Raw genomic sequence first — 23,922 nt, 5'->3', positions numbered from 1 at the left:
AGAGGAACAAAATTACAATACAGTACAATATGTAATATAGGAATGTTTAGCCTACCCTACAATCATACATCCAGATAATAGTTTTGTTCATAATTACAAAGCAATTGATGTGATTGACCCCTACCCCCTTTTTATTAAATATTTTTATATAATTGGATAAATTATCTAAGTCATACCTCTGTGCTACCTATGATATATATCAATTGTAGAGTATAGGCACACTGAATTTTTTTAAAAATTTCAACTTTGGAGCACAAAAACTTTTGTTTTTGTGGGATAGCCCACTTTACCTCTCAAGGGCACATATATATTTTAACTAATTAAGTTAATTAATTAAACGAGTTGGTGGTGAAATTGAATAAATGCATAGAACGGTTCGAGTGCCATTGAGGAGAAGTTTGGGAACTGAAGTGGTCATATAATTAGAATATCTTGAAAAAGTTGATTTATTTCACTAATTCCATTCAAGAGGTGAAACTTGTATAATGTATATATTCATTCCACACAGACTGACATATTTCAAGTGTTTATTTCTTTTAATTTTGATAATTATAACTGACAACTAATGAAAACCCCAATTCAGTATCTCAGAAAATTTGAATATTACTTAAGACCAATATAAAGAAAGGATGTTTAGAAATCATGGCCAACTGAAAAGTATGAGCATGTACAGCACTCAGTACTTAGTTGGGGCTCCTTTTGCCTGAATGACTGCAGCAATGCGGCGTGACATGGAGACGATCAGTCTGTGGCACTGCTCAGGTGTGATGAGAGCTCAGGTTGCTCTGATAGTGGCCTTCAGCTCTTCTGCATTGTTGGGTCTGGCATATCGAATCTTCCTCTTCACAATACGCCATATATTTTCAATGGGGTTAAGGTCAGGCGAGTTTGCTGGCTAATTAAGAACAGGGATACCATGGTCCTTAAACCAGGTACTGGCAGCTTTGGCACTGTGTAGGTGCCAAGTCCTGTTGGAAAATGAAATCTGCATCTCCATAAAGTTCGTCAGCAGCAGGAAGCATGAAGTGCTCTAAAACGTCCTGGTATACAGCCGCGTTAACCTTGGACCTCAGAAAACACAGTGGACCAACACCAGCAGATAACATGGCACCCCAAACCATCACTGACTGTGGAAACTTTACACTTGACCTCAAGCAACGTGGATTCTGTGCCTCTCCTCTCTTCCTCCAGACTCTGGGACCCTGATGTCCAAAGGAAATGTAAAATTTACTTCCATCAGAGAACATAACTTTGGACCACTCAGCAGCAGTCCAGTCCTTTTTGTCTTTAGCCCAGGCGAGACGCTTCTGATGCCGTCTGTTGTTCAAGAGTGGCTTGACACAAGGAATGCGACAGCTAGAACCCATGTCTTGCATACGTCTGTGCGCAGTGGTTCTTGAAGCACTGACTCCAGCTGCAGTCCACTCTTTGTGAATCTCCCCCACATTTTCGAATGGGTTTTGTTTCACAATTCTCTCCAGGGTGCAGTCATCCTTATTGCTTGTACACTTCTTTCTGCCACATCTTTTCCTTCCCTTCGCCTCGCTATTACTGTGCTTCGACACAGAGCTCTGTGAACAGCCAGCCTCTTTTGCAATGACCTTGTGTGTCTTGCCCTCCTTGTGAAAGGTGTCAATGGTCGTCTTTTGGACAACTGTCAAATCAGCAGTCTTCCCCATGATTGTGTAGCCTACAGAAATAGACTAAGAGACAATTTAAAGGCCTTTGCAGGTGTTTTGAGTTAATTAGCTGATTAGAGTGTGGCAACAGGTGTCTTCAATACTGAACCTTTTCACAATATTCTAATTATTCTGAGATACTGAATTGGGGTTTTCATTAGTTGTCAGTTATAATCATCAAAATTAAAAGAAATATACTTGAAATATGTCAGTTTGTGTGGAATGAATATACATTATACAATTTTCACATCTTGAATGGAATTAGTGAAATAAATCAACTTTTTCAAGATATTCTAATTATATGACCAGCACCTGTATATATATTTACACACATACAATGTGCAAAATCTCACCAATTGGCTTTATTTCAAAGAAGAAATACACTCAGTTTAGATATGACAGCATTTTAACTTTATTTTAGGGGAAAAAACATCTTGGATGACCCATTCTGGCACAGAACATTTTATATTACAAAAGGAAAGGCTACAAATCTGCATAATTTATACAAATATGACCATTTTCAAAAAATAAAACTTTGAAGTAAACTCTCCCTGTACTATGAGAGCACAGCTCTGGACAAAGCCACTGTACAAGATCCCTGAGCAGACACGGGGAGAGAGACCTCTCCTTTCCTCCCAGTTTGCTCTTATTCTGAATATCTGCAATGGCCAGCATCTTCACTGGCGACACGGTGCCAATACTGTCACCATGGTTACCACGGTCACCAAAGATCCATGACCACGTTTGTTAGCGTGATTTGCTGAGAATAACCAGGAAAGCATTAAGGGTTTCCTTAAAAAGGGTTTCTTGACTAATCTCTAGCAAAACTAGGCATGAAAAACAAAATTTACTACTAAGTTTTCAAGCAAGAACCTGTAGAATTAATTGAGTTCCTAAATATGATGTGGCCCAAATTCCCGTTCTTCTGTGAATCTCAAAAGGTGATGGCTAATGTAAACAAATACTGCACAAGATGAAGGAGTTTCTCTTCCGCCGACCAAAAGCAGAGCAAACTTTTAAATTAATCTCGTTTTGGGACTGCTAGATTTTTCTTTTTTAATATAGGCACTCAGAGTGGGGTGTGTCAGATGGAAAGACAAATCATTTTAGGCCGTAACAGTTGAACACATTAACTAGATAACGACCAGGTATCCTTCAAAGAAAATGCTTATTTCATCATAATAAATTGCAACACCTCCTTTGTTTCTCCACTTCAAACAATTTAAATACTAACAAGCAAAAGCATGCTTACAAGCCAAGATTACACGCTGCAATAAGTTAAGACAAAATATAAGATACATTAGCCCAAATAAGACTAATAGTTTCCCAGAGACCTGTGTGTAATCCAGTCAATGTCAGGACAATGAAAAAAATCAAAGTTTTCCTGGGAGAAATACTGACAAGTACTCAAATGAAGAATGAGAAGCTTTGATGAATGGTGGATATGTGAGTCATTATTCCAGGAAGGTGGGTGTGTAAGCCCCCCACCCCAAGTGTGTTCTATACAATGCACTATGAATCCACACACTAACACCGCAAGAAAAATTATGACAGGGATTCTCGTCCAAAAATGACTGACTGCGACTGTGATAAGGTTGTACATCTGTACAGCTTTTTGGTTTGTTTCTAATTCAATGCTGTCACAACTGATATCTGTTTACCAGAAAGATCCATCAGCGTTTGGCACCACCTGAATTTGTGGGCTAAAAATGGGGCTGGGATGAGTGACCAATTTTCCCACTTGTGCACTATCAGAGAGGAAGCTTGTAGGCAGCAACCCTATTTCTGCCAAAGGATGCATTAGGGAACAGAAGCATGAGCTGCTACAGTAACAGGACTGCTGTGAGATCAAGAGTCACTCTAACTGACATGAATTCTCAGTTCCGGCTCTCTGTGGCTGCACTGATACCACAACTCATCTGCGCCCAAAGGGCAGAGCCCAAGTTCAGAACTGAAACCAGACTGACTTAAATAGCTAGTGGAGTCAATTAAACCCTAAACACAAAACAACCCTAAACATTTCAAAACTGTTTTTATCTTTGAGTGTCACCCCGGCCGATAATTTAAACATCAAACCCAATTAAAATAATGACATTTTGATATGAAGCAATATACTTTGAGTAAAATTTCATGTGAGGACATGGCATCACAAAATAAATGCAGTTTTTACCCGAAAAGGTACAATTCTTCAGGCACAGCATGAACTACCCAGTGAGCTCATGTACAGCAAACAAGATCTTAGTCAGAAGGGTTTTACAGTCTCCACGAGACGATGGCAAACTAAACGATGAACATTACGGTCAAATTTTAACTCCTTTATGCTTTACTTATTAACAAATCCAGATCTGGTTTACTGCAGAACTTCACGTACATGTCAGTGGCCGTCTTCAGATTCACTCTCTGGACGTTTGGAGAGAAGGGGGGAAAGACGATGACCAAGATGTGTTTCCTTGTGAAGAAGCTGATGTCCCAGGAACAACAGATCTGTGTGCATCTCTCCACCATCAAAGGGTCAATAGTTTATCATGTCCAGTTCCTCTCCGGTCAAGTGTCAGGGGTCAGGGGGCGGAGGCCTTGAGGCCCTGCCTCTCCATGATGTTCCACAGCTTGCGCAGGTTAGACTGCGTGATGACGTCATCTGGCTTGAGCTCCAAGGCTCGGAGGTAATTGACTTCAGCCTCCCGTAGCTTCCCATTGAGATGCAGTATAGCGCCGAAGTTCATCAAAGCTGCAGGATGCTAGAAGAGAGGTACATGCCAGTCAGAGCCTTAAAACCTGACACTTTCGTTTCATATCGTCCCAATCAATCCACACTGTACAGCTCGCAATGTTATCTTTCATATTAGTACTAATTAGGAGCAATAAAAAGCATAGACACAAACACTATACTCAAGGACAAGCAGTGATATAGTTTTAACTGCTGTTTACACTTTTAACTGCTGTTATAAAACAAAAATTTCCAAACATCTGATTTGTGATTCCCATCATATACAGTTCAAACTGGGTTACATCTTACAGTAAAGGGATGGCTGGAGAGATGGATGCATTGACCACAGTGTTATTTGTGTTGCCTTTTGGGTTACAGAGTCCGTCATTTAATGATTCAAAACTGGTTGACAGCATGGTGGATTATACATACCAAAGGTTTCTCTTTCACCTCGTATTTGCTGCCCATGTCATTGGTTTATTTAAAAAAGTATGCAATTCCTTCCTTGGGTAGAGTTAGGAAAAATCAGAATATCCCAATGAGATTACACAGGAATATCTGCACTATAAAATTAGCATGAACCAATCTTATAAAGCTAGAGACCCTGGTTATTTTTTAGGTCAAGATCTATTTAAAACACTGAACTAAAAAACTGCAGAGTATTTAGCACCAGTTCATAAGTTATGGGCCATGGATTCAGAGTGTAATCTACTCAAATGCACCCCATGCTCATGGCTCCTTAACTATTTAGCAGACCAAGTTTAATCTCACCGTGACAATTCAATTCCATACAGAACCCTAGAGGTGTGTCAGCAGGAGGTAACATATGCTTGTTTCTCTACAGTATACCCTTGATGAGGCCACTACCAGCACACCCATAGAGTTATACAGGATCCTGTTAATGACTGCTTTCAACTGCCAAGCATCACAGTGAAAGCTCACTCTCGGCATTATGAAATTGGGAACTATTCACAGTTTGCACAGGCTCAAAGAGTGCCATCAGTGGTCCATTTGGGACTGGGGTGTAAAGCTGGCCAAGTTCATTCTTTCCAGCTCCAGATCTAACTTAACAGACTAAGCGAAACGGACATTGAGTAGACACTGCTTAAAGGGGAAAACACCCAGGGAAAATGAACTTCTCTGGAATGCATCTTGTCAGTCACTGATGGTACGACGTAACATAATACCTGCTTAATGAGCCTTCTAATAATCAGGTCACAAGAACATTGAAAGCTCTTCAACTTCTGCCCACCAACATGCATGAGTCTGAGGGAGGGGTTACCTGCCTCCAAAAAAAGAGGAGACACAGGCTCGAGCAGGGCTGATAAAAGTCCACCGACCGTAATTAGCACAATGGAGGGAAAAACTGGAGAAGAGAATGCGAAAGAACACACTGATTCCATATGTCTGGCTGGAAGCTAGTAGCTCTGGGAGTGCTCACACTAAAGGCCACTGCCATTCCATTAGATCACAATATACCCAAACAAGGCTACTACAGACCTGGGTTTACATGTGTGCCTAAGGGTGCACAGCACCCCCAGATTAATAATGTGCACCCTCAAATCAGTCCATTACTGCAACATGGTTGCAAGTATTGTGCTCCTTCCCTAATATCAGATGCATGCTTAGTGATTTTGTTCTGAAGCCTACAGTGGGCCTCAATGCCCACACATTCAGTGTTTACCTCACTTCGTCGAGCACCTCTGTCCACTTACCAATATGCCAACAAGGTATCAAGGGCAGTAACTTTCCAGAGAGAATTAAATCAGCAAATAAATCAGGCAGTACTGAGTCGGCTTAGAGACCTCATAAGGACCTGCCAGGCTCTTCATGTATATAAGAGGCCGCATTTGTCACAGAGGTCGAGGCCAAAGTAAACTCTGGCATGATGACAGTAGGCCCCTCACATGATCCCCACACTGCTGCATTCATGATTCCACTGTGTCTGGCCCTATAGGAAGCCAATTCTGAGAAATTATATACAGTGTTAATTTAACAGGAATGAAGAAGGAAATTGTTTCACTATGTGACAGTAAAACTGCTCTGTGCACCTTAAAAGGAGACCAACATCCTGGATAAGTGAGGCTTTCTGTAACATTTATTGTATTTCTCAAACTGTGCAGGGGGGAGAAAACCAATATAGAAATAAAAAGCTCAAATATACTCTGTAATAAGCACACAGCTGTGTGACAAATGTGATTCTGTATTTAGCAAGCTCCAAGCAATTTCAATTATAGTCAAATATAATCTATCATGTCCAAAGTACACTGTAGTTTAACTGTAGATTATACTTTATAAAACTGTACTTATTCACTTCATAATAGTCAAGTAAGTCTGCCTGGGGGCATTTGCATGAAATTTATTCTGGAAAAGGTACCCAGTGAATCATTTAAAAGCATTTTCTATGGTAACTAGCTTTCTCATTGTATTAGACACTCTCTATTCTAAGGTTTTGGGAGTGGCCAATCACAGATCTTGTTCATGGGAGTTTCACTTACACAAAAATGTTCTGAGAGCAGTTAGAGAAATGATTGGTTCAGAGAGATAACCAATCAGATTGTAAAGGAGGTGGATCCAAGCAACTATAAGAGGCGGGACCAACCAATTAGTCCTACTTCATGTAGTTGCTAGGTCCCGCGTCCTCTACAATCTGATTGGTTCTCTCTCTGAACCAATCATACTTAATTCCACACCCAGAATATTTTTGTGTAAGTGAAACTCCCACAAGCACAGATTTTCCTGCCCCAGAGAATGTGGATCAAGGAACAGTGATCAATCAATCAACGATAATAATGCTTCAACAAGGAATGGCTGGCAGAATGAGAGAGGCCATTTTCTCTTGAGAAACATACTGTGTAAGTGTGGAGAGACAAACTAGGATGATGAGACCAAGCACAGACAACAGACATAACCCCACTCCACAGCAGCACTTTAGCTGAGGACAGTGGGATAGCTGGGTGGATGCTGGAGGCATTTCCCCATTAACAGCACCATCCCAGTGACCCTGCTGGTTTCTAGTGAAGGTACACTTGGAAAGCCTTCCATATTATAAGGGTTTCCTAAGGCAAAAGGACACGGTCCTTGTGCTCAGAGGTACCCCAGTCTGCACAAGTTCATTACAGCACATGCTCATCGGGACCCTACAAGATATCATAAGAGCACAGGGTCATCTGCACCATTAGCCCCACAGGAAAGATGCATGATCAATATACTCATCCTGAATTAAAACTGAACATGGTGAAGCAGCAAACACACAGCTCACATTTAGAAAGCACAACAGTATCACTATCAACGAAGAAGGATTTCATTTCATCGATGGCTGGATATTACCTTCACTTAGCCAGTATATCATATCCTACTAACAACTTGTGATGAATACCAATTATACACGTACCTGAAAAATTGGAATAGAAACATAAAAACATTCTTCAGGGTGTGTTTTGAAAGCCAATATATTGAGCAGTGAGGGAAAACATTACACTATATATTTCTATATAAACTTTCCAATAATCCCAGTAGCAACATTTGAATAGGAGTTAAAAGTAAATAAATGGCTAAATAAACAGGGACTCTTTTCTGAAACCAAGAGTGACATCTCAGTGACCCCATATTTGTATTTCACAGTCAGTGAAATTAACGTGCAATTGGTGGCCTATTCATTTCAAGGTCACCATCCATCCAGAGTACACTTCTTTATTCTAAAATCTTCTTCAAGGTTTTCCAGGCTAAATCCTTCAAGGTCAGGTTTTTGACTCTTCAAGCAAACTTTGATATTTAAACATATTCCTCATTAAAAGAAATTTGAAAGTCTTATCTGAAGACCTTTGATTAAAGTCACTTCACTAGTGATAGGTCAATTCCATACCAAATATGTACTTACATGGGGTTTCAGGCTCGCAGCTAGACAGTAAAACTCCTCTGCTTCTTTATTGAGACTTGCTTGTCTGTAAAAGAGAAGAATAAAGTAAATCACATTTAATAATTTTACATTATGAAACACACGTTCTGCGTGTCTGGCTTGGTAAGTTCCAAACAAAAGACAGCCTCCAGAAGAGATGGGGGCCGTATTTATTTCCTAGGTCATGACCTTTGACCCAAGGTGGCATGTCAGAATCAGCCTAGCCATCTCTCAGGAGAACATCGCCTGTCGAGTTAGTGTGTGATTTCCAAAGCTGCCTGAAAAAGCGGGAGGAACAGGAGGAAATGGGTAACAGCAAAGGACAGAAGCAACTAATGTTAAAAGGGCATGTTAGGCTCTGAGATGCACTACCAAACACAGCAAAGCTTTGTGTAAGTGTTCAAAGACACATTTCTCACAGTAAAAATTTAAATTCAATAATTCAAACACACGACTACCAGAAAAAGCCAAAAGTTCTGCAAAAGGATAAAATCAATGTGATCTTGGCAGAAGCTTCTGGGTTCTGATACGTTTCCCTCTTTAAAAGCTGTCATTGAAGTTTTAACAATACCTGTGAGCAGCTGCTCTTTTAGCATGACGGGTTTGTGCCTGTATCCTCACAGCACTGGGAGCAGATTATCAGACACAGGAAAAGGCTTCAGTAGCTCAAGGCTGCAGATATCAGAGCTTAATTCCGATAAGTCAAGGATGAAGTCTTGGTGACAACATGGAGGTAAAGGAAGGAACAATGATAGAATGTAGGTTGGAGGAAATCCGAAATCAATAGTAAGAAAAAAAAAAACATCCCCAGATGCTGTTACAGAATATACAGCGGTAAGAAAAAATGTGAGAACCTTTTGGAATTTTGTGGTTTATTTGCCGTAAAATGTGATCTGATCTTTTTTTGACAAATAGAATTTGAGTATAATAACACAACAAAAGAGACAATATTGAGCAGAAGTAAATGATTTGTTAGCATTGCTTTGTGTCTGCTTATTTGACAGACTCTGCTGATGAATAATAAGTTCTATTTGGTGGAACAGTTAATTTTCAATTACTAAATATCCCACAAATTTCAAACATTGCAATGTGAACTTATCCCAATATCACTCAGTTGTAAAACACATAATATCAAAAATACATAATATATTGCACGGTTATTATTTACCTCATTATTTACGATGATGAGGTTAAGTAATGGAGCTAACCTTAGTTTCAAGTATTTATTTTGACATACAGGAATTGTAGAAAGCAGGGGTGTAGTTAGAGATCAATGGACAGAGGGCCTGAGTCTTTGCTTGGGGGGTGGGTGATAGCAAACCTCCCTTTTTAAATAGCTCATAAATATCTGTTCATGACTGTTTTGCGCAGCAGATGTGTGTTTCCAGTAATCTTGCCATGTGTTGTGCTGTACATTTGATATAATACACAGACATTACATTTTTAATGTACATGACATTCTGAACTTTCAATATATCATGTTTCCATACACTTAAAAAATAACTTTAAAGTGCAGTTTTGTTTCTCATAATGGTAGAGGATACTAAAAATATTCAAGTCAATTCATAAGTTGCTTCATCACATTCAAAACTGCAAGTATGTTTGCCATTTTCCACAAATAACCTACATTTCTTTATTAGTACACAACTTATTTAATTTTATTGCTGGCCCTCCCAAACTCACAAACCTACTTCCATCTTACATCTACTGTAAAAACAAGCAAATCTTTGTCCTTTGAATAAATGTGCCACCAGTTAAGAGATTCCCAAGAGAACAATAACATTGGTATAAAATACACCGTTCCATCCACTTACAAGAGGCACAGATCCAGGAGGTATTAAAGTCAATCAATACCATTTTCACATAAAACAATTTACAGGTGGGTTAGGGTTAACTTTAGGTTTCTTTGAGGGGATCAAAGAATACCTTCTGTTTTTCATGGTGGCAAATCTGTAGAAGACGCAGCCCTAGGTTTTCACTCAGAATAGACATGAAAGCAAGGCTGCGAAGCCGCTTTTGCTCCATGGTTATACGCAGCCAGGAGTGTAGTCATCGCAGTGTGCTAAAAGAGCAGCTGCTCACAGGTATTGTTAGAACAACTTCAATGACCGCTTTTAAAGAGGGAAACATATCAGAATCCATAAGGGTCTATATATAACTAACATATCTTGGGGTAAACATCCAGCTTTTTCTTAGCATGAAATAAAGTTTTTGGCCACTAGTACCTCTTGATTTAAGAACAATGCTGTAGTGTTGGCAAACTCAGTTAAATACGATTCCCTCAAGAAGTGCGCTGAACTGAGTCTGTATGCCATTTAATAGGATTGCATCTACACTTGAAAACTGTTGATCAAGTTCGCAAACCATCCTGTACAAGCAAGGAAACAGCAGGTCGCAGCTGGTCAACTCTCACCTCCAACACAACATCATCCATTTATCTCAGTTTATTCTTTTTTAAATCACACATGGTTCTGGAATATTGTGAGAGTGGCACAGAGCTTTGGTTCTCCCATGCCCAAAGTGGCAAATACATCTTAGCATTTGCCTTTCAGTGTGTCACAAACAGCTTGTTCACCGAGAAGAGCTTCTGCCAGATCTTTAGTCTCTTTCTATAGAACCTTGTGAAGTCCCTCAGTTAAATGAAGAGGGGACTGAAACATCAGTAGTAAGTACAATTTTGAGAAATTGCAAAGCTTCATTGTCGAACCAACAGTTGTATGAGATCCAATGGCAGACAGATATTCAAAAATGGTAGGAAATGTGTCAAGAAAGAAGTTCAGCTGATTTCAAACCAAGTTTTCATTGAACTGCCTTGAACGTGTGGTAGTGAACTAGAGAGGTACTGTAAAAAGAATACATACTCTCCAACAAACTAAGAAAAGTCTCCAGCCACTGAAACAGCTCTGCAAGTATGGCATAACACCAAGTTCAGCTTGTGAGCATAACAATGCACATAAAGTGCCTCTGGTTGAAACATTCTAAAATGTGTTTGTATGTCACAAGTGTACCACTCATAATGGGCGCACCATGATAGGTCTGAGCTACACATTGCAACTCTGCTAGCCCATTGATTTGGAGCTGCTTCTGCAACTCGGTTTAAAGATTGTGCATCAAAAAACTTCAGCTTTGTTAGTGCTAAAAAATGTTCCTTTAGATCTCCTACCTAACACACACAGTCAGGTGCTCTGACTGACCATCTTTGGCCTTGTCTGCTATAATGGCATACATTCTGGACTTACTCATCTCAAAGTAAATGTTACATGCATACAAAGAAATATATATACACACGCACACATCCAAGTTTTTTTTTAAGTGCATAATGGCAGGTATGCACGCACATTGTGTTCTGAGTTCATGCAACAACAGATTAATGGTGTGAGGTTGAAGACACGGGCCATGTTAGGCCCCATTCACTTGGGCCCGTGCAGTAGTACGTATGCCACAAACTACAGTGCACAAGACACACTTAAATTCAGTGAAAAGGCCGGAGGTAGTCTGAGGTAAAATTCAATGGTAAAATTCACCACAGAAACTGTGTGATCTTTTGGTTTTAAATCTTCACGTAAATATTTTTCAAAATCTGACACAAGAGGTGTTACCCTTGAATGTGACAAGTTACTTGCGGAAAACGTTTTCGTTAAATCATGGTCACACTTTATTAATTCCATCCCACAATATGCTGAAATGCGGGCACGTTTTATTAAGGGCACTTTAACACAACAGAAACGTTTTGAACCAGAATCTTTTTCTGGAACCAGGTACTTTTGTCAAGGTCGCACTGTAGGACCTTCACTCGATAATAGATGCTTGGAGGCAGTTTGAACCAGAACCCTTTTAAGTACCTACTTCAGGTTAGGTACTTTTCCTTCGAATACGAACTGGGGAGGTGCAAGGATAAACTTGCTGACTGGTTGACAACAAGCACCGGTGTTAACTAGGAAGTTACGCATAAGTACAGGAAAAGAGATAGAAGTCGTGGAGCAAAAATTGAGCAGATGGAAATATTTTTGTACCTCAATTACATTTTTAATGCATCAGTTAATACATTTTTACTCATGTCTCCAATTTCTGCATCTTTAAAATCCTATCTGTGGAAAAGGGGGGGGCACACTCCCCTGGGAAAACTGTACGAGTTGCTGCAGGAGGGTAGTACTCGCTGCGGGATATCAATTACGATGCAGGGTAGACAAGATGGAGGGAGGTTGTTATGAGTTTTATTTCCTGTACGTATGAATGGATGTATGTATGGTTCTATAACAGATAAACGGAAAACCAATTACTACAATGCTTACAAAGCCATTACCATAACACACCAACACAATACATAATCGAAGTAAAGGGAATGATTGGATAGGAAATCAACGTAAATACCTTCCTAAGGTATAACAAAACACTCGTCAGCGATAATTGCAACTTATTCAATAAACTCAATACTTACGTTCATCAGTGACGCATACATAACCCACGGAGTTTATTACTTTCAGGAACAACTAAGTTAACTAATTATAAGTTACCGCTCGCTGACTTGCTACCTATCTCTCCGGCTCTCCCGCGCTCTAGTCCTGCGTGCACCCATAGTCCTTTGCACGCACCGCCGTTTCTTAAAGACACAAGAGCCTTTCTAACATTGCTGCCCCCAAATATGCAAGGCATATTTGCATAAATAGAACAACTAAGGCTCTAGATGGTACTCGGTCGGGATTCTTCATCAGCTGGAAGCTCAGGGAGGACGATCAACTTCACCACAGGTCTCGTGTATACTCTGTCCTTGATCTTCACCTCTACAGTCCGTACTTGGCCGTCGCTGCCCGGGAATACCTTAGTGACTTGACCAATCGGCCAGTCGCCCCTGGGAAGTTGGTGATCTACTACCATGACTACTGATCCAACTGCAAGAGTCGGTACCAAGCTATGCCACTTCTGCCGGTACTGCAATGTAGGTAGGTAATCCTTAATAAAGGCAGTCCAGAAACGATCGGCAAGGACCTGACTGTGGCGCCATCGCCTCCGACTCAGTAGCTCAGCTGCCGGGTAGACAACTTGTGGTAAGGAACCATCTGGCCGCCCCATGAGGAGGTGATTTGGGGTGACTGGATCAGGATCCAAAATACTGGAGGAGATGTATCCCAAAGGCTTAGCGTTCAGAATGGCCTCCACTTCTATCAAGACAGTGGCTAGAACCTCCTCTGTAACAGTTTGGCTGCCCAGAGCGGAACGGAGTGCTACTTTCACAGATCGAACTTCCCTCTCCCATGCACCTCCGAAGTGAGGAGAGGCTGGGGGATTGAAATGAAATGAGATCTTCTGCTTAGCTAATTGGTGGCGCAGCTCAGGACCCATAAGCTGAAAAGCTTCCTTGAGTTCCCTTTCCCCACCGCGGAAATTCGTCCCCTGATCTGAATACAGTTCAGCGGGTGTACCCCTTCTAACCACAAACCTCCTCAAACTCATGAGGAAGGCATCTGTGTCTATACTTGGTAGGAGATCTAAGTGAACTGCTCTTGTTGTGAGGCACTTGTCGAGTGGAAAGCTGGCTTGAACAGTCGTAGGTGTGCAGGGGGTAAGTCGGCCATTCTTGGGGGTGCTGCCTTGGCACGCCATCTTTGGCAACCAATGCAGGTGCGTTGGTGTCGTTTAATTGCTTCACGTCCTCTCAGAATCCAAAGAGAACGTCGCATCTCAGCAAACACACGTCCTGGACCAGGGTGGCACAATCGGTGATCGTAGTCCTTAATTAGAAGACGAGTCACTGGGTGCTTAGGATCCATCACTACAGGATGTACAATAGTATCTTCTAATTCTTGCGCTTTCCGTAATCGACCACCTACTCTGATGATTGTGTGGTTCTCATCAAACTCTGGAGAAAGGGTGAGCAGACGACTGCTAGGGGGTACTGGCTTGCCGGCCTTTAAGAATTGGAATTCTTCCGGGAAACTGTCCTGTTGAGCTCTACTGTATAAGAGGTGCTCCGCCTCTATGTAGGTCTCTGCTGTAAGGGAGCGCTCAGGGGAGGCTGTCTTAATTAAATGCTGGGCTGTAGCCTCCACCAGGCCTTGCCATGAATCAAACTGCTCCGGGTTAGGTACAGGTGGATTAGACATGGCACCAGTAATTCCACAGAAGACGACCCGCCGCAGCTCTTCAGTGACCTCAGGTGGGTTTGTGATAGGCGCTACTGGCCACTTATCTGGATGCTGGAGTAGGAAGGGTGGTCCGTTGCTCCATCTAGTGGATGTAGTCAATTCAGAGAGTCGCTTACCCCTCGTGATGTCATCTGCAGGGTTCGAAGCTGTGTCAACGTACCTCCAGGACTTATCATCTGTTATCTCCAGGATCTCAGAGATTCTAGTCCCTACAAAGACTTTAAACCGACAAGACTCTGATTGCAACCAACTCAGCACTGTTGTTGAGTCTGTCCACAGGGTTTTATCCTGGATGTGCAGAGTGAGCTCATTCTCCAGTACTCTGAGGAGCTGTGCTCCCGTGAGTGCAGCACATAGCTCCAGCCTCGGCATGGACTGCTGTTTCTTTGGTGCAACCCGGGATCTGGCCATAAGGAAAGCTACTTCTACATGGCCACAGTTATCCTCTGATCTCAGGTATGCCACTGATCCATATGCACGCTCTGATGCATCACAAAAGATATGAAGACTTCTCTTCACTTCAGGATGATTCAGGCTCTGGGATGTGTAACATCTTGGGATAGAGACCTCAGGTATCTGCTTAAGTTCTTCCTCCCATTTCCGCCATGCACACAGGAGATCTTCTGGGAGGAGTGGGTCATCCCATTGTCTGGGTTTAGCCCACAGTTGCTGTACTAGCACCTTAGCCCTAGTGGTAAACGGAATCAGGAAGCCCAGAGGGTCATACTGACTAGCTAATATCCGGTAGATATTCCTCATAGTGGGCTCTGTGTACTTCACTAAGCGATGCTTATACCTTAAGGTGTCTGAAGAGCAGTGCCAATGAAGGCCTAATGCTGGTTCAGGGGTGTCAACTTTATCGTATGACAACCAAAGCTCTGTGCTTTCTGCGCGTGCCTCCTTCGGGAGATGACTCACCGCTGCAGCCACATTGCTTGCCCATTGACGGATGTCAAATCCTCCTGTTGAGAGGAGTATGCGTAGCTGCTCGACTAGGTCCTTGGCTTCTTCTGGTGAGGATACACTCTGTATGCAGTTATCTACGTAGAAACTCTTCATCACTGCTACACGGACACTGTCACCAGGCTCACTATGGTCCAGAACATGCTTTTGCAGCGCATAACTAGCACAGCATGGACTGCATGTGGTTCCAAATGGAAGCACTTGCCATTCATAGATGTCAGGAGCTCGCTCGCTTTCTAGATCTCGCCATGCGAAACGAAGGATTGACTTATCTTCTGGTAGAAGTCGGATCTGGTGAAACATGCTGCGGATGTCACCACTGACTGCGACAGCATGCTCTCTAAACCGGAGCAGCACTCCAAGCAATGACGAACTCAACTGAGGACCAGGTAACAGAGCTTTGTTTAAATTCAGGCCCTTGTACAGGAATGAGCAGTTAAAAACTACCCTGTACTTTCCATTGTGTTGTACCATGTGGTGTGGTAAGTACCAGCTCTCTTCCTTGCTTCTCACTGCCTCAGGTGGTAACTTTGCTATGTAGCCTGCTTCCACTAGCTTGGTTATTTCAGCACGATAGACTGCTGCTTGGTTAGGATTCTTAGCAAGACGCCTTTCTGTAGTTCTCAGGAGTGGTAGAACGGCTTCTGCAGGAGCTTGGAATAAGGGCATACCCTTGCGGCGTAAGAGTGGGGTAGCATATCTGTATGTGCCATCAACCTCAACACGGGTGGTCCTAGATTCCAGGAGATAAACTGCTTCCTGGTCTTCCTTAGAACGGGTTAACAGCTTTTCATTCCGATAAGGTAATGTATCCATTTCCCATAACTTCTCCACATTACGAAGCAGCTCAGCTGTGTCTGAACTCAAGCTGGTGAAGAGACATTCTTGCGAATGGGACTCCAAATCTAAGCCTTTAGCTGGGCCTTGCAGTGTCCATCCTAGCCTCGTCTTGACTGCTGCTGGCCCTCCTCGTGGCCCAAGACGCACTGGCTCTATAGGAGTGACTAAATGGGGATGGTCAGCTCCAATAAGCAAAAGTGGATTTGCCTTGTGGAAGGGTTGCAGTGGCAAACCTTTCAGGTACCTGTACCTTTCCTGAAGAGTGGTGATGGGGTAGGAATGTTGAGCTAGGCCAAGTTGTGCTGCAGTAAAGGCGTTATGAATTTGGAAGCGTTTCTGGGGTAGCACAGCGGAAGCAACCTGGAATGAAACTGCCGCCCCATGCAGGACTTGGATGTCTTGGCGGATGGTACGTAGGCTTAAGTCCTCTGGATGACCCTTCAACCCTAACTGGTGGGCGGCTGCTGGAAGCAACATCGTGCGTTCTGATCCATCATCCAGCACAGCGAAGGTATCCAGTTTCTTGTTCCCGTTACTCAGAATAACTCTGATAACCTTTAGTAGGACTTTACTCCCTTCTGGAGGTCGATTCAGGTAAAGAGTGTCTCCGGCAGAGCTTACAAGGCAGGATCCCTCCCTAGCGGTTCTGTCGTTCACATCATGAAGGATCTGTAGATGTGTCCTCTGACAGATGCTGCAGGGCTTCTTGAGGGTACACTGAGCTGCCTGGTGAGTTCTGCCACACCGCCAACAGCGTTTATTGCTCTGCAGCCAGTTAAATTTCTGCTCTTTGGTGAACGTCATGAATGTGGAACACTGGCTGAGGAAATGCTCGGGACTGTCACAGTATGGGCAATAGGACCTTGAGCTAGGTTTCTTTGGTTTGGGTGGCCGAGTGTGCACCAGCTCTGAGGGTTTATCCATGACCTCTTCAGTTCCATGTAAAATGGTGGCTGTTCTTCTCGGCGGTTTATCTTCTCTGCGTCGATCTCTCCTGTCCCGAGATGATTCGACCACCGTCCCTTTAGTCAGCCCGTCATAACCCTGACAGTGACACTCATATTGCAGCCACTCTGCAAGGTCGCCTAAAGTGTGTACAGCTCCTAGTGGCTTGTACGCATGCCGGCGAAAATTAGCTCGCATGTCTGGGGGTAACTTAGTCAGCAGGCGAGCTACATTTGACCCACACCTCAGCTCAGCTTCACCTTCTGGACCAAGGGTTTTGAGCATACTCACAAGAGCATTGATCTGGAGGGCAAACCTCTCAAATGTACTTGTGTCACCACGGCGTACGTCTGGTAGGTCCATCACTGTCGCTATCTTCTTCAGCGCTAATTGGTGTGGCTTGCCGAAGCGCTCATCTAAGGCTGCCATAGTGTCTGAAAAAGGGGTAGGGGAGTTAATGAATGAATCGGCCACTAGGCGGGCTTCCTCTAACTTTAGGTGATCCACTAAAATCTGATAGTTGAACAGCTCAGTGCTATCAGCAGGCAGGAGGTTCTCTAAAGCTATCTTCAGTCGTGCGAATTCACTTGGGTCATTGTTAGTGAAATCAGGAATAGTTGGTATAGGGCCTCGGTAGGTCCTTTCCTTCACCATTGCTGGTCGAGCAGGCACGTAACATCTGGTGTTGGCAGCAGGGGGCATCAATCCTTCAAAGATTGGTTGTGAACGCTTGCGTGGGGGCACGGACAAAGGCTCATGCTGTTGATAGTAATAGGTGGTGCCTTCCGGTGGGTACTGCTCTGCTGAATAATGAGGGACAGACCTGCCATGTCGTTGGTCTACTGTACCTCTTACAGGAATGTGATGTGGCCCCAGGTGACTGTATCTAGCGGGGTCATTGCACTCTTGGAGGGCACTGTAGGGACTTCGGTTGGTGGGTTTGGTTTGTACCCACTGGTGCTGCTTGATGGAGGTGCTCTGTTGATCAGGAAGGACTCTCTGCCTCACCTCTGTAGTGACTTCTTCCATGTCTGCTCCAATATACGGATCATGCTCCCAGTTTGGATCTGTTGGGCTGTGGAAGATATGTGGAATGGACTGGGGTGGATAAGGTAAAGGGTGAGGAGTAGGTGGCTGACATGATGAACGTGGAGCTGGAGTAGACGATTCTGAAGAAGGTGTCAGGGTAATTCTCCGTCGGAAGATGGTGCGTGGTAAAGGTACTGGTGGTGCAGAGTGAGGATGCTCCGCAGGTGTCGCCATATTTAGTAATAGTGGCTCTGCACGCTGGCGGACTGATGAGTGACAGAGTGTAGCTGAGGGTTCGTCCCTGGACCTCTGTCTCAGTTCAGCTCTCAACTGCCGTATCTCATCCTTGAGGCTCTGAAGGGTCTCTAGGTATGCACCATCACGGGCGTGTGTCTCCCTGGCTCCTCCATAGTATCTGCTCCAATCTTCTATGGGTGTATCTCCACTAACATTGCTCATTGCATCAAATGCTGGTGAGTAGGATTGAGCTGCTCTATTCTGCCTTCCACTCGCCATGCCTACTCTGAGCCCCTCGGCTTCGCCATCCTTGCAATGGGAAACTTCTAGAGGTAGGGAGGATCTATGCGGTAGGCTATTTCCTACCTCATAATCATCGAGGTATAATGGCCGATGGGTAGCACGTCGAGGTCGCATAATCTGAGTAGCGTCATCATCACTTTGGGAGCTATCCATCTTGTCTCCACAGTAAGTACTCGATATCCGGCTCGAAGGACCAACAAATGTGGAAAAGGGGGGCCACACTCCCCTGGGAAAACTGTACGAGTTGCTGCAGGAGGGTAGTACTCGCTGCGGGATATCAATTACGATGCAGGGTAGACAAGATGGAGGGAGGTTGTTATGAGTTTTATTTCCTGTACGTATGAATGGATGTATGTATGGTTCTATAACAGATAAACGGAAAACCAATTACTACAATGCTTACAAAGCCATTACCATAACACACCAACACAATACATAATCGAAGTAAAGGGAATGATTGGATAGGAAATCAACGTAAATACCTTCCTAAGGTATAACAAAACACTCGTCAGCGATAATTGCAACTTATTCAATAAACTCAATACTTACGTTCATCAGTGACGCATACATAACCCACGGAGTTTATTACTTTCAGGAACAACTAAGTTAACTAATTATGAGTTACCGCTCGCTGACTTGCTACCTATCTCTCCGGCTCTCCCGCGCTCTAGTCCTGCGTGCACCCATAGTCCTTTGCACGCACTGCCGTTTCTTAAAGACACAAGAGCCTTTCTAACACTATCTATAATAAATATATTTTAGTTTAATATGAACCTTGCAAGCACTTATTAATGGGATCACATTACATTTATTCTGTGGAAAATGAAAAATCCACCTGCTGGCCAGATCTAATAAGAATCATAAACATATAACAGGCCCTATAAGTAACAAAGTATTGTAGGGCCCGGCGGACCAAGGCACTGCAAGAATAGTGAAAGATGAGGAGACTAGCATGCCGGAACAAAACATGCTCTTTAGTACAGTCCTGAACAAGACTGCAGCAGGCAGCCAACTAGCACCAAACCCAAATACACTCAGCGGAATAATAAGGCAGTCAGACGCCAAACAGCAAGGTACACATATGGTGGGAGATTTATACAAACTAAGAACACGTGAGGATCGGACAGGCTTCACATAAGACGGGGACAACATACGCGCCACATCCAGGAAATACAACCATAAATGGCAACGATATAGCAAAGGCTATTTACAAGACACAGCCAGTGGCTATTTACCTGTGAGCATGTTTTGGCATGCTGACCCCCACCAGCGCTGCATTATAAAAATAAAAACTTGTGTCCCGCTATCAATCCCCCAATAGTTAACAAATAACTATCTAACAAAATAACCTACAGAAAGAACCGCTTATAGTGATCTCATCTGTCTGGGTAAAACTCATCACAGTATGCGCCATAATAACCAAATTTTTTTCTTTATGTCTAAGGCAGATGACCATCTAATTGATTTTTAAATATTTAATACATGAATATAAGGTAATAAAATGTACTGCGTACATAAAATATAGCTTATACAGCTGCTTGTTTTTGTTAGTTTATCATAACCTTTGAAGAGTCTATATTTGTCACAGACAGAAAATGCCTTTCTTTTTCCTGTCATGTTTTCTGTGCACGCAGCATTAGTCAGCCAGAAACAGATGGGTTACTGTGAAGCAAATCAGGCTGTTTCTTATGTAAAGAAACACATCATATAAAAGGTATGCATTGTCCTCCAATGTTTAATGCTTAAAGTACACTTCACAGGACATGTCTGTGCCATTTAGGTTTATACTTATTAGTCCATAAATAAATTTTATCTTTGGTCCTTTAAATGGACACAGCGCAGTCATTGATGGTAATAGAAAAGTTCTGTGAAATCTTGCAAAAGTCCATCTCAGCTTTGTGAGATCTCGCAAAATGGCATTTTGTTCTTATTTTTTTTCCCTCCTCCATGTCCCATCCAGGGCTCCGTAGAAAATGAATGAATTTTTATACATAGATTCCGCCAAAGCAGGATTCATGTGTGCTGGAATTGACTACTCAGCCTGGGCAGGAGTTGACTGACAGCCTTTGAGGAAAAGCAATACAGTAAAAGTGAAAGCAGTTTGGAGAAATTAAAAGCAATACGGTAAAAATAAAGTAAAAGCAATACAGCAAAACCTATATGGTAAAATTAAAAGCAATACAGCAAAATTAAAAGCAATCCAGGAAAATTATTCCTTTAATTTCCTTATTTTATTTACATTTATTTAATTTTCTTATTGAACATTTATCTCATTATTAATTTATGAATTTGTTCTGTTTTAATCTCAGTTGCATGAAAAATTAATGGAAAAATACTTAGAGTGGTATACAACATTTCACTCATTTAGCTGCTGAAATTAGTAAATGCATAAATTCCATTCAGTCTTGTACAGATAAAATGATTGTTATGACCACAATGATTTGGTTTAGTTTGGTAAAATTTGGGATATTTTTATCTTATGCTAAAGTATATTTATTTCAAAGGATATTTATTTATGATAAGGTAACATGAGAAGCTCCTGTTATTGGTCTGTTTTGCCAAATGTGTTCAGTATAATGTTACTGTATTGGCCACTTAAAAATACAGTTTTCTTTTTACATCATCAAGTTTTGTAAAACGTCATAAATTTCCCACTTTGGCTAAAGTTGTCTCAATATATACATTTATTCTCCATTTACAGTTCTCTTCAGAAGTCCTGATGCAACCTGTGCTGAATACTAAAGTCCTGCGCTTTTCAGTAACTAGTTGAAATGCTTGTTTAGTGAAACCACTTACCCTGGGTACTGAACATAGTCAGCAACATGAATTTGGAGAAGCAATGTTAAGCAATGTTGGATTGATCATAATATGTACTGTATATATATCAGTTCTGCTCTGCAACATGCTTTAACTCTTTATTTAGAGCCTCATCTGCTTATGAGCCGTCTTCCTTCCAGCATATTGCCAAAAACATATATATTTTTTTAAATCAATGCTCTTTTGTAATTGAGTAATCAAGTTTAATTCTGTCATTGTGACTGCTTTAGTTACATGGAATAAATAACGGGTCAATGTCAACCAATTGTACTGTTTAGGTTCACTTTAGGAATTATCCTTATAAAATCACAACAAACTGATGTACAATTACTACAAATAAATGTAGGGGCAAACTACCATTTGATACAGCTACAATTTGACTGGACTACCATAAGTGAAAGCTTAATTTCTAATAAATACTGAAATCAGTGGAGACCAAGCAGAACGAACCTGGATCCCCACTGTAAAACTATGCCTGCATTGACCACTGTACCCATGGGAAGAGGAGAGTTCATAAATTTTAGCACATTTATTCAATGTTGTATTACATTATCATTCCCTCTCTGGTTTATATATTGAACTTTGAAAGGAATAGCATTACACAATAGAGGGAAAATGGATGACCCCAAGTGAGGTGCCTTTCAGTATTTCTGCATCAAATAAGAACAAGTGCACTCTTTTTAGAGCCCCCAGGTAAAGTGACACAGAGACTACAGATACATAAAGTTAAGATTTATCAAACGGTCTGATGACTTCATCAAACTGTGTCAATCATCTTTTTCCATAAGATGGCTTATAAATATACTACTTAAACCATCCACTTAGAATTTCTGCAGTTTCAGACTGCCGGGAGGCCTCACACTATGCACCCATGCTCATGATTACTGGAGGAGGCTGCTTCCTGCTGTCTCTCCCACGTATCCTCAGTCCTCCTCACTATCATGCCCGGCTCGTCCGATCCTCGTGTGTGCCACGCCCCCTGATTATCCACGTGTGCTTCCTTGATCTTACCTAGCTGTGTCCGATTTTTTTCGTCCAGTCTTGTCTATTTCAGTCCGTGTCTTGCCCTGGTTTTGGTCCGTCATTGATGATAGTTAACATGAGTAGATGTTTCCTCACTGTTTCCCTGACCTTCCCTTTAATAAATCCCCGTTTTCCCCATTTTTCGCCTCCTTGCCTGCTTCCTGCCCGTCGCACACCCACGATCCCGACAGAATGACGGACCTACTGAAGAAAGCACCTTCCGTGACCGAGGAGGAGTATCTCGGTCTTGTAGACCAGGTACTATTTTGGATCGACCAGCCGGGCATCCGGGAAGATCCCCGGACGTAGGGACTTGTGAGCCGGAGCCAGGAGATCCTAGAGGGGCTGTCCCTCGAGGAGGATGCACACCTTGCGGAGGAGGTGCGCGAGAACTTCCAGCAGCTGACCAATCTCAGGACGGAGCGGTGGGTCGCGCTGGGCGTCGCAGGGACTGTCGTCCCACCGTCCGCCTTGTTAGACTTAGCGCATCCTCCAGGGGCCACCGTGACCCGAAGGCGGAGAAGGAAGAGAAAGCCAGCGGTCATCCCAATGATCGTCTTGGGGGCGTGCGCGCTCGCCCCCGCTTCCCTCCCAGCCAGTGAGCAGGATGACTCCCCGGTTGAACCTGAGGTCACCACCGCCGCTAAGCTGCCTTCACGGGTAGCTTCCCCCGTCCTGGGAATGCGCCTGGCCGCCACAGAGCTACCGCCACCCCTCGAGTGATATTTCTTCCGGCCGGCACGGCTGGCAAATAAAGGGGCCAGTGCTGTTAGGGAGGCTATCCTGCAGGTTCCCAAGACTCTTAAAGGGGCCACGCCCATCTCGCCTGCGCGGGACCTACCTGTCCTGCCGGCGTGCGCTCTGCCCGAGGTGCTGCCTCTGCTTTTGCCTGCAACAGCCGCTGAGCCCCAGCTGGAGGTCCCAGCTATGCCCGCGGCCATTGCCGATCAGTTCTTCACCCTCCAGGGACTTTACTGGAACCAGCCACACAGGGCTCCCCAGAGGTGGACCAGCTCGGCGTGCAGCTGTGGCGTGTTTTCGGCGTGTTCTCTCCTGCCTCTCCTCGGGGCGACTTAGAGAGATTAGCAGAGGACCTGAGGAGGCTTCTCCTATTACAGAGAGCCCCGGTCCCTGCTACACCACCCGAGCAGCCACCTCTGACTGCAGCACTGCCCAAGCAGACGCCTCCGCCTTCCGTTCCACAGCCCGAGCAGCCATCTCCGCCTGCAGCTCCGCAGCCGAGCAGCCGCCTCCGCCTGCAGCACTGCCCGAGCAGCCGCCTCCGCCTCCGCCTGCATCTCCGCAGCCCGAGCAGCCACCTCCGCCCACTGCTGCAGC

At 43.3% G+C, this 23,922-nt stretch overlaps 1 protein-coding gene and 1 long non-coding RNA gene across 3 annotated transcripts in view; both read right to left on the bottom strand.

The window, feature by feature from the left end:
* Window positions 1–2,067: 2,067 nt before the first annotated feature.
* The window catches only part of LOC125738038 (protein O-mannosyl-transferase TMTC2-like), a 108,851-nt gene continuing 86,996 nt past the window's right edge, over window positions 2,068–23,922 (bottom strand). For both annotated transcript variants that reach the window (XM_049006521.1, XM_049006525.1), the window contains 2 exons: window positions 8,267–8,330; window positions 2,068–4,417 (listed from right to left, as the gene is read on the bottom strand). In XM_049006521.1, the coding sequence (XP_048862478.1) occupies window positions 4,238–4,417; window positions 8,267–8,330 (244 nt within the window). In that variant the 3' untranslated portion in view covers window positions 2,068–4,237. The remainder of the gene's footprint in view (window positions 4,418–8,266; window positions 8,331–23,922) is intronic.
* On the bottom strand, window positions 12,477–19,333 carry LOC125738067 (uncharacterized). The gene is made up of 2 exons (XR_007396690.1): window positions 18,808–19,333; window positions 12,477–12,535 (listed from the first exon to the last, which is right to left on the bottom strand). It is a non-coding gene; the product is annotated as an uncharacterized LOC125738067 (long non-coding RNA).

This window comes from Brienomyrus brachyistius, chromosome 3, assembly GCF_023856365.1.
Source record: "Brienomyrus brachyistius isolate T26 chromosome 3, BBRACH_0.4, whole genome shotgun sequence".
Taxonomy (NCBI): Eukaryota; Metazoa; Chordata; class Actinopteri; order Osteoglossiformes; family Mormyridae; genus Brienomyrus; species Brienomyrus brachyistius.
The sequence above is the reverse complement of the archived record's forward strand: the minus strand, read 5'-3'. Positions and strand labels throughout refer to the sequence as shown.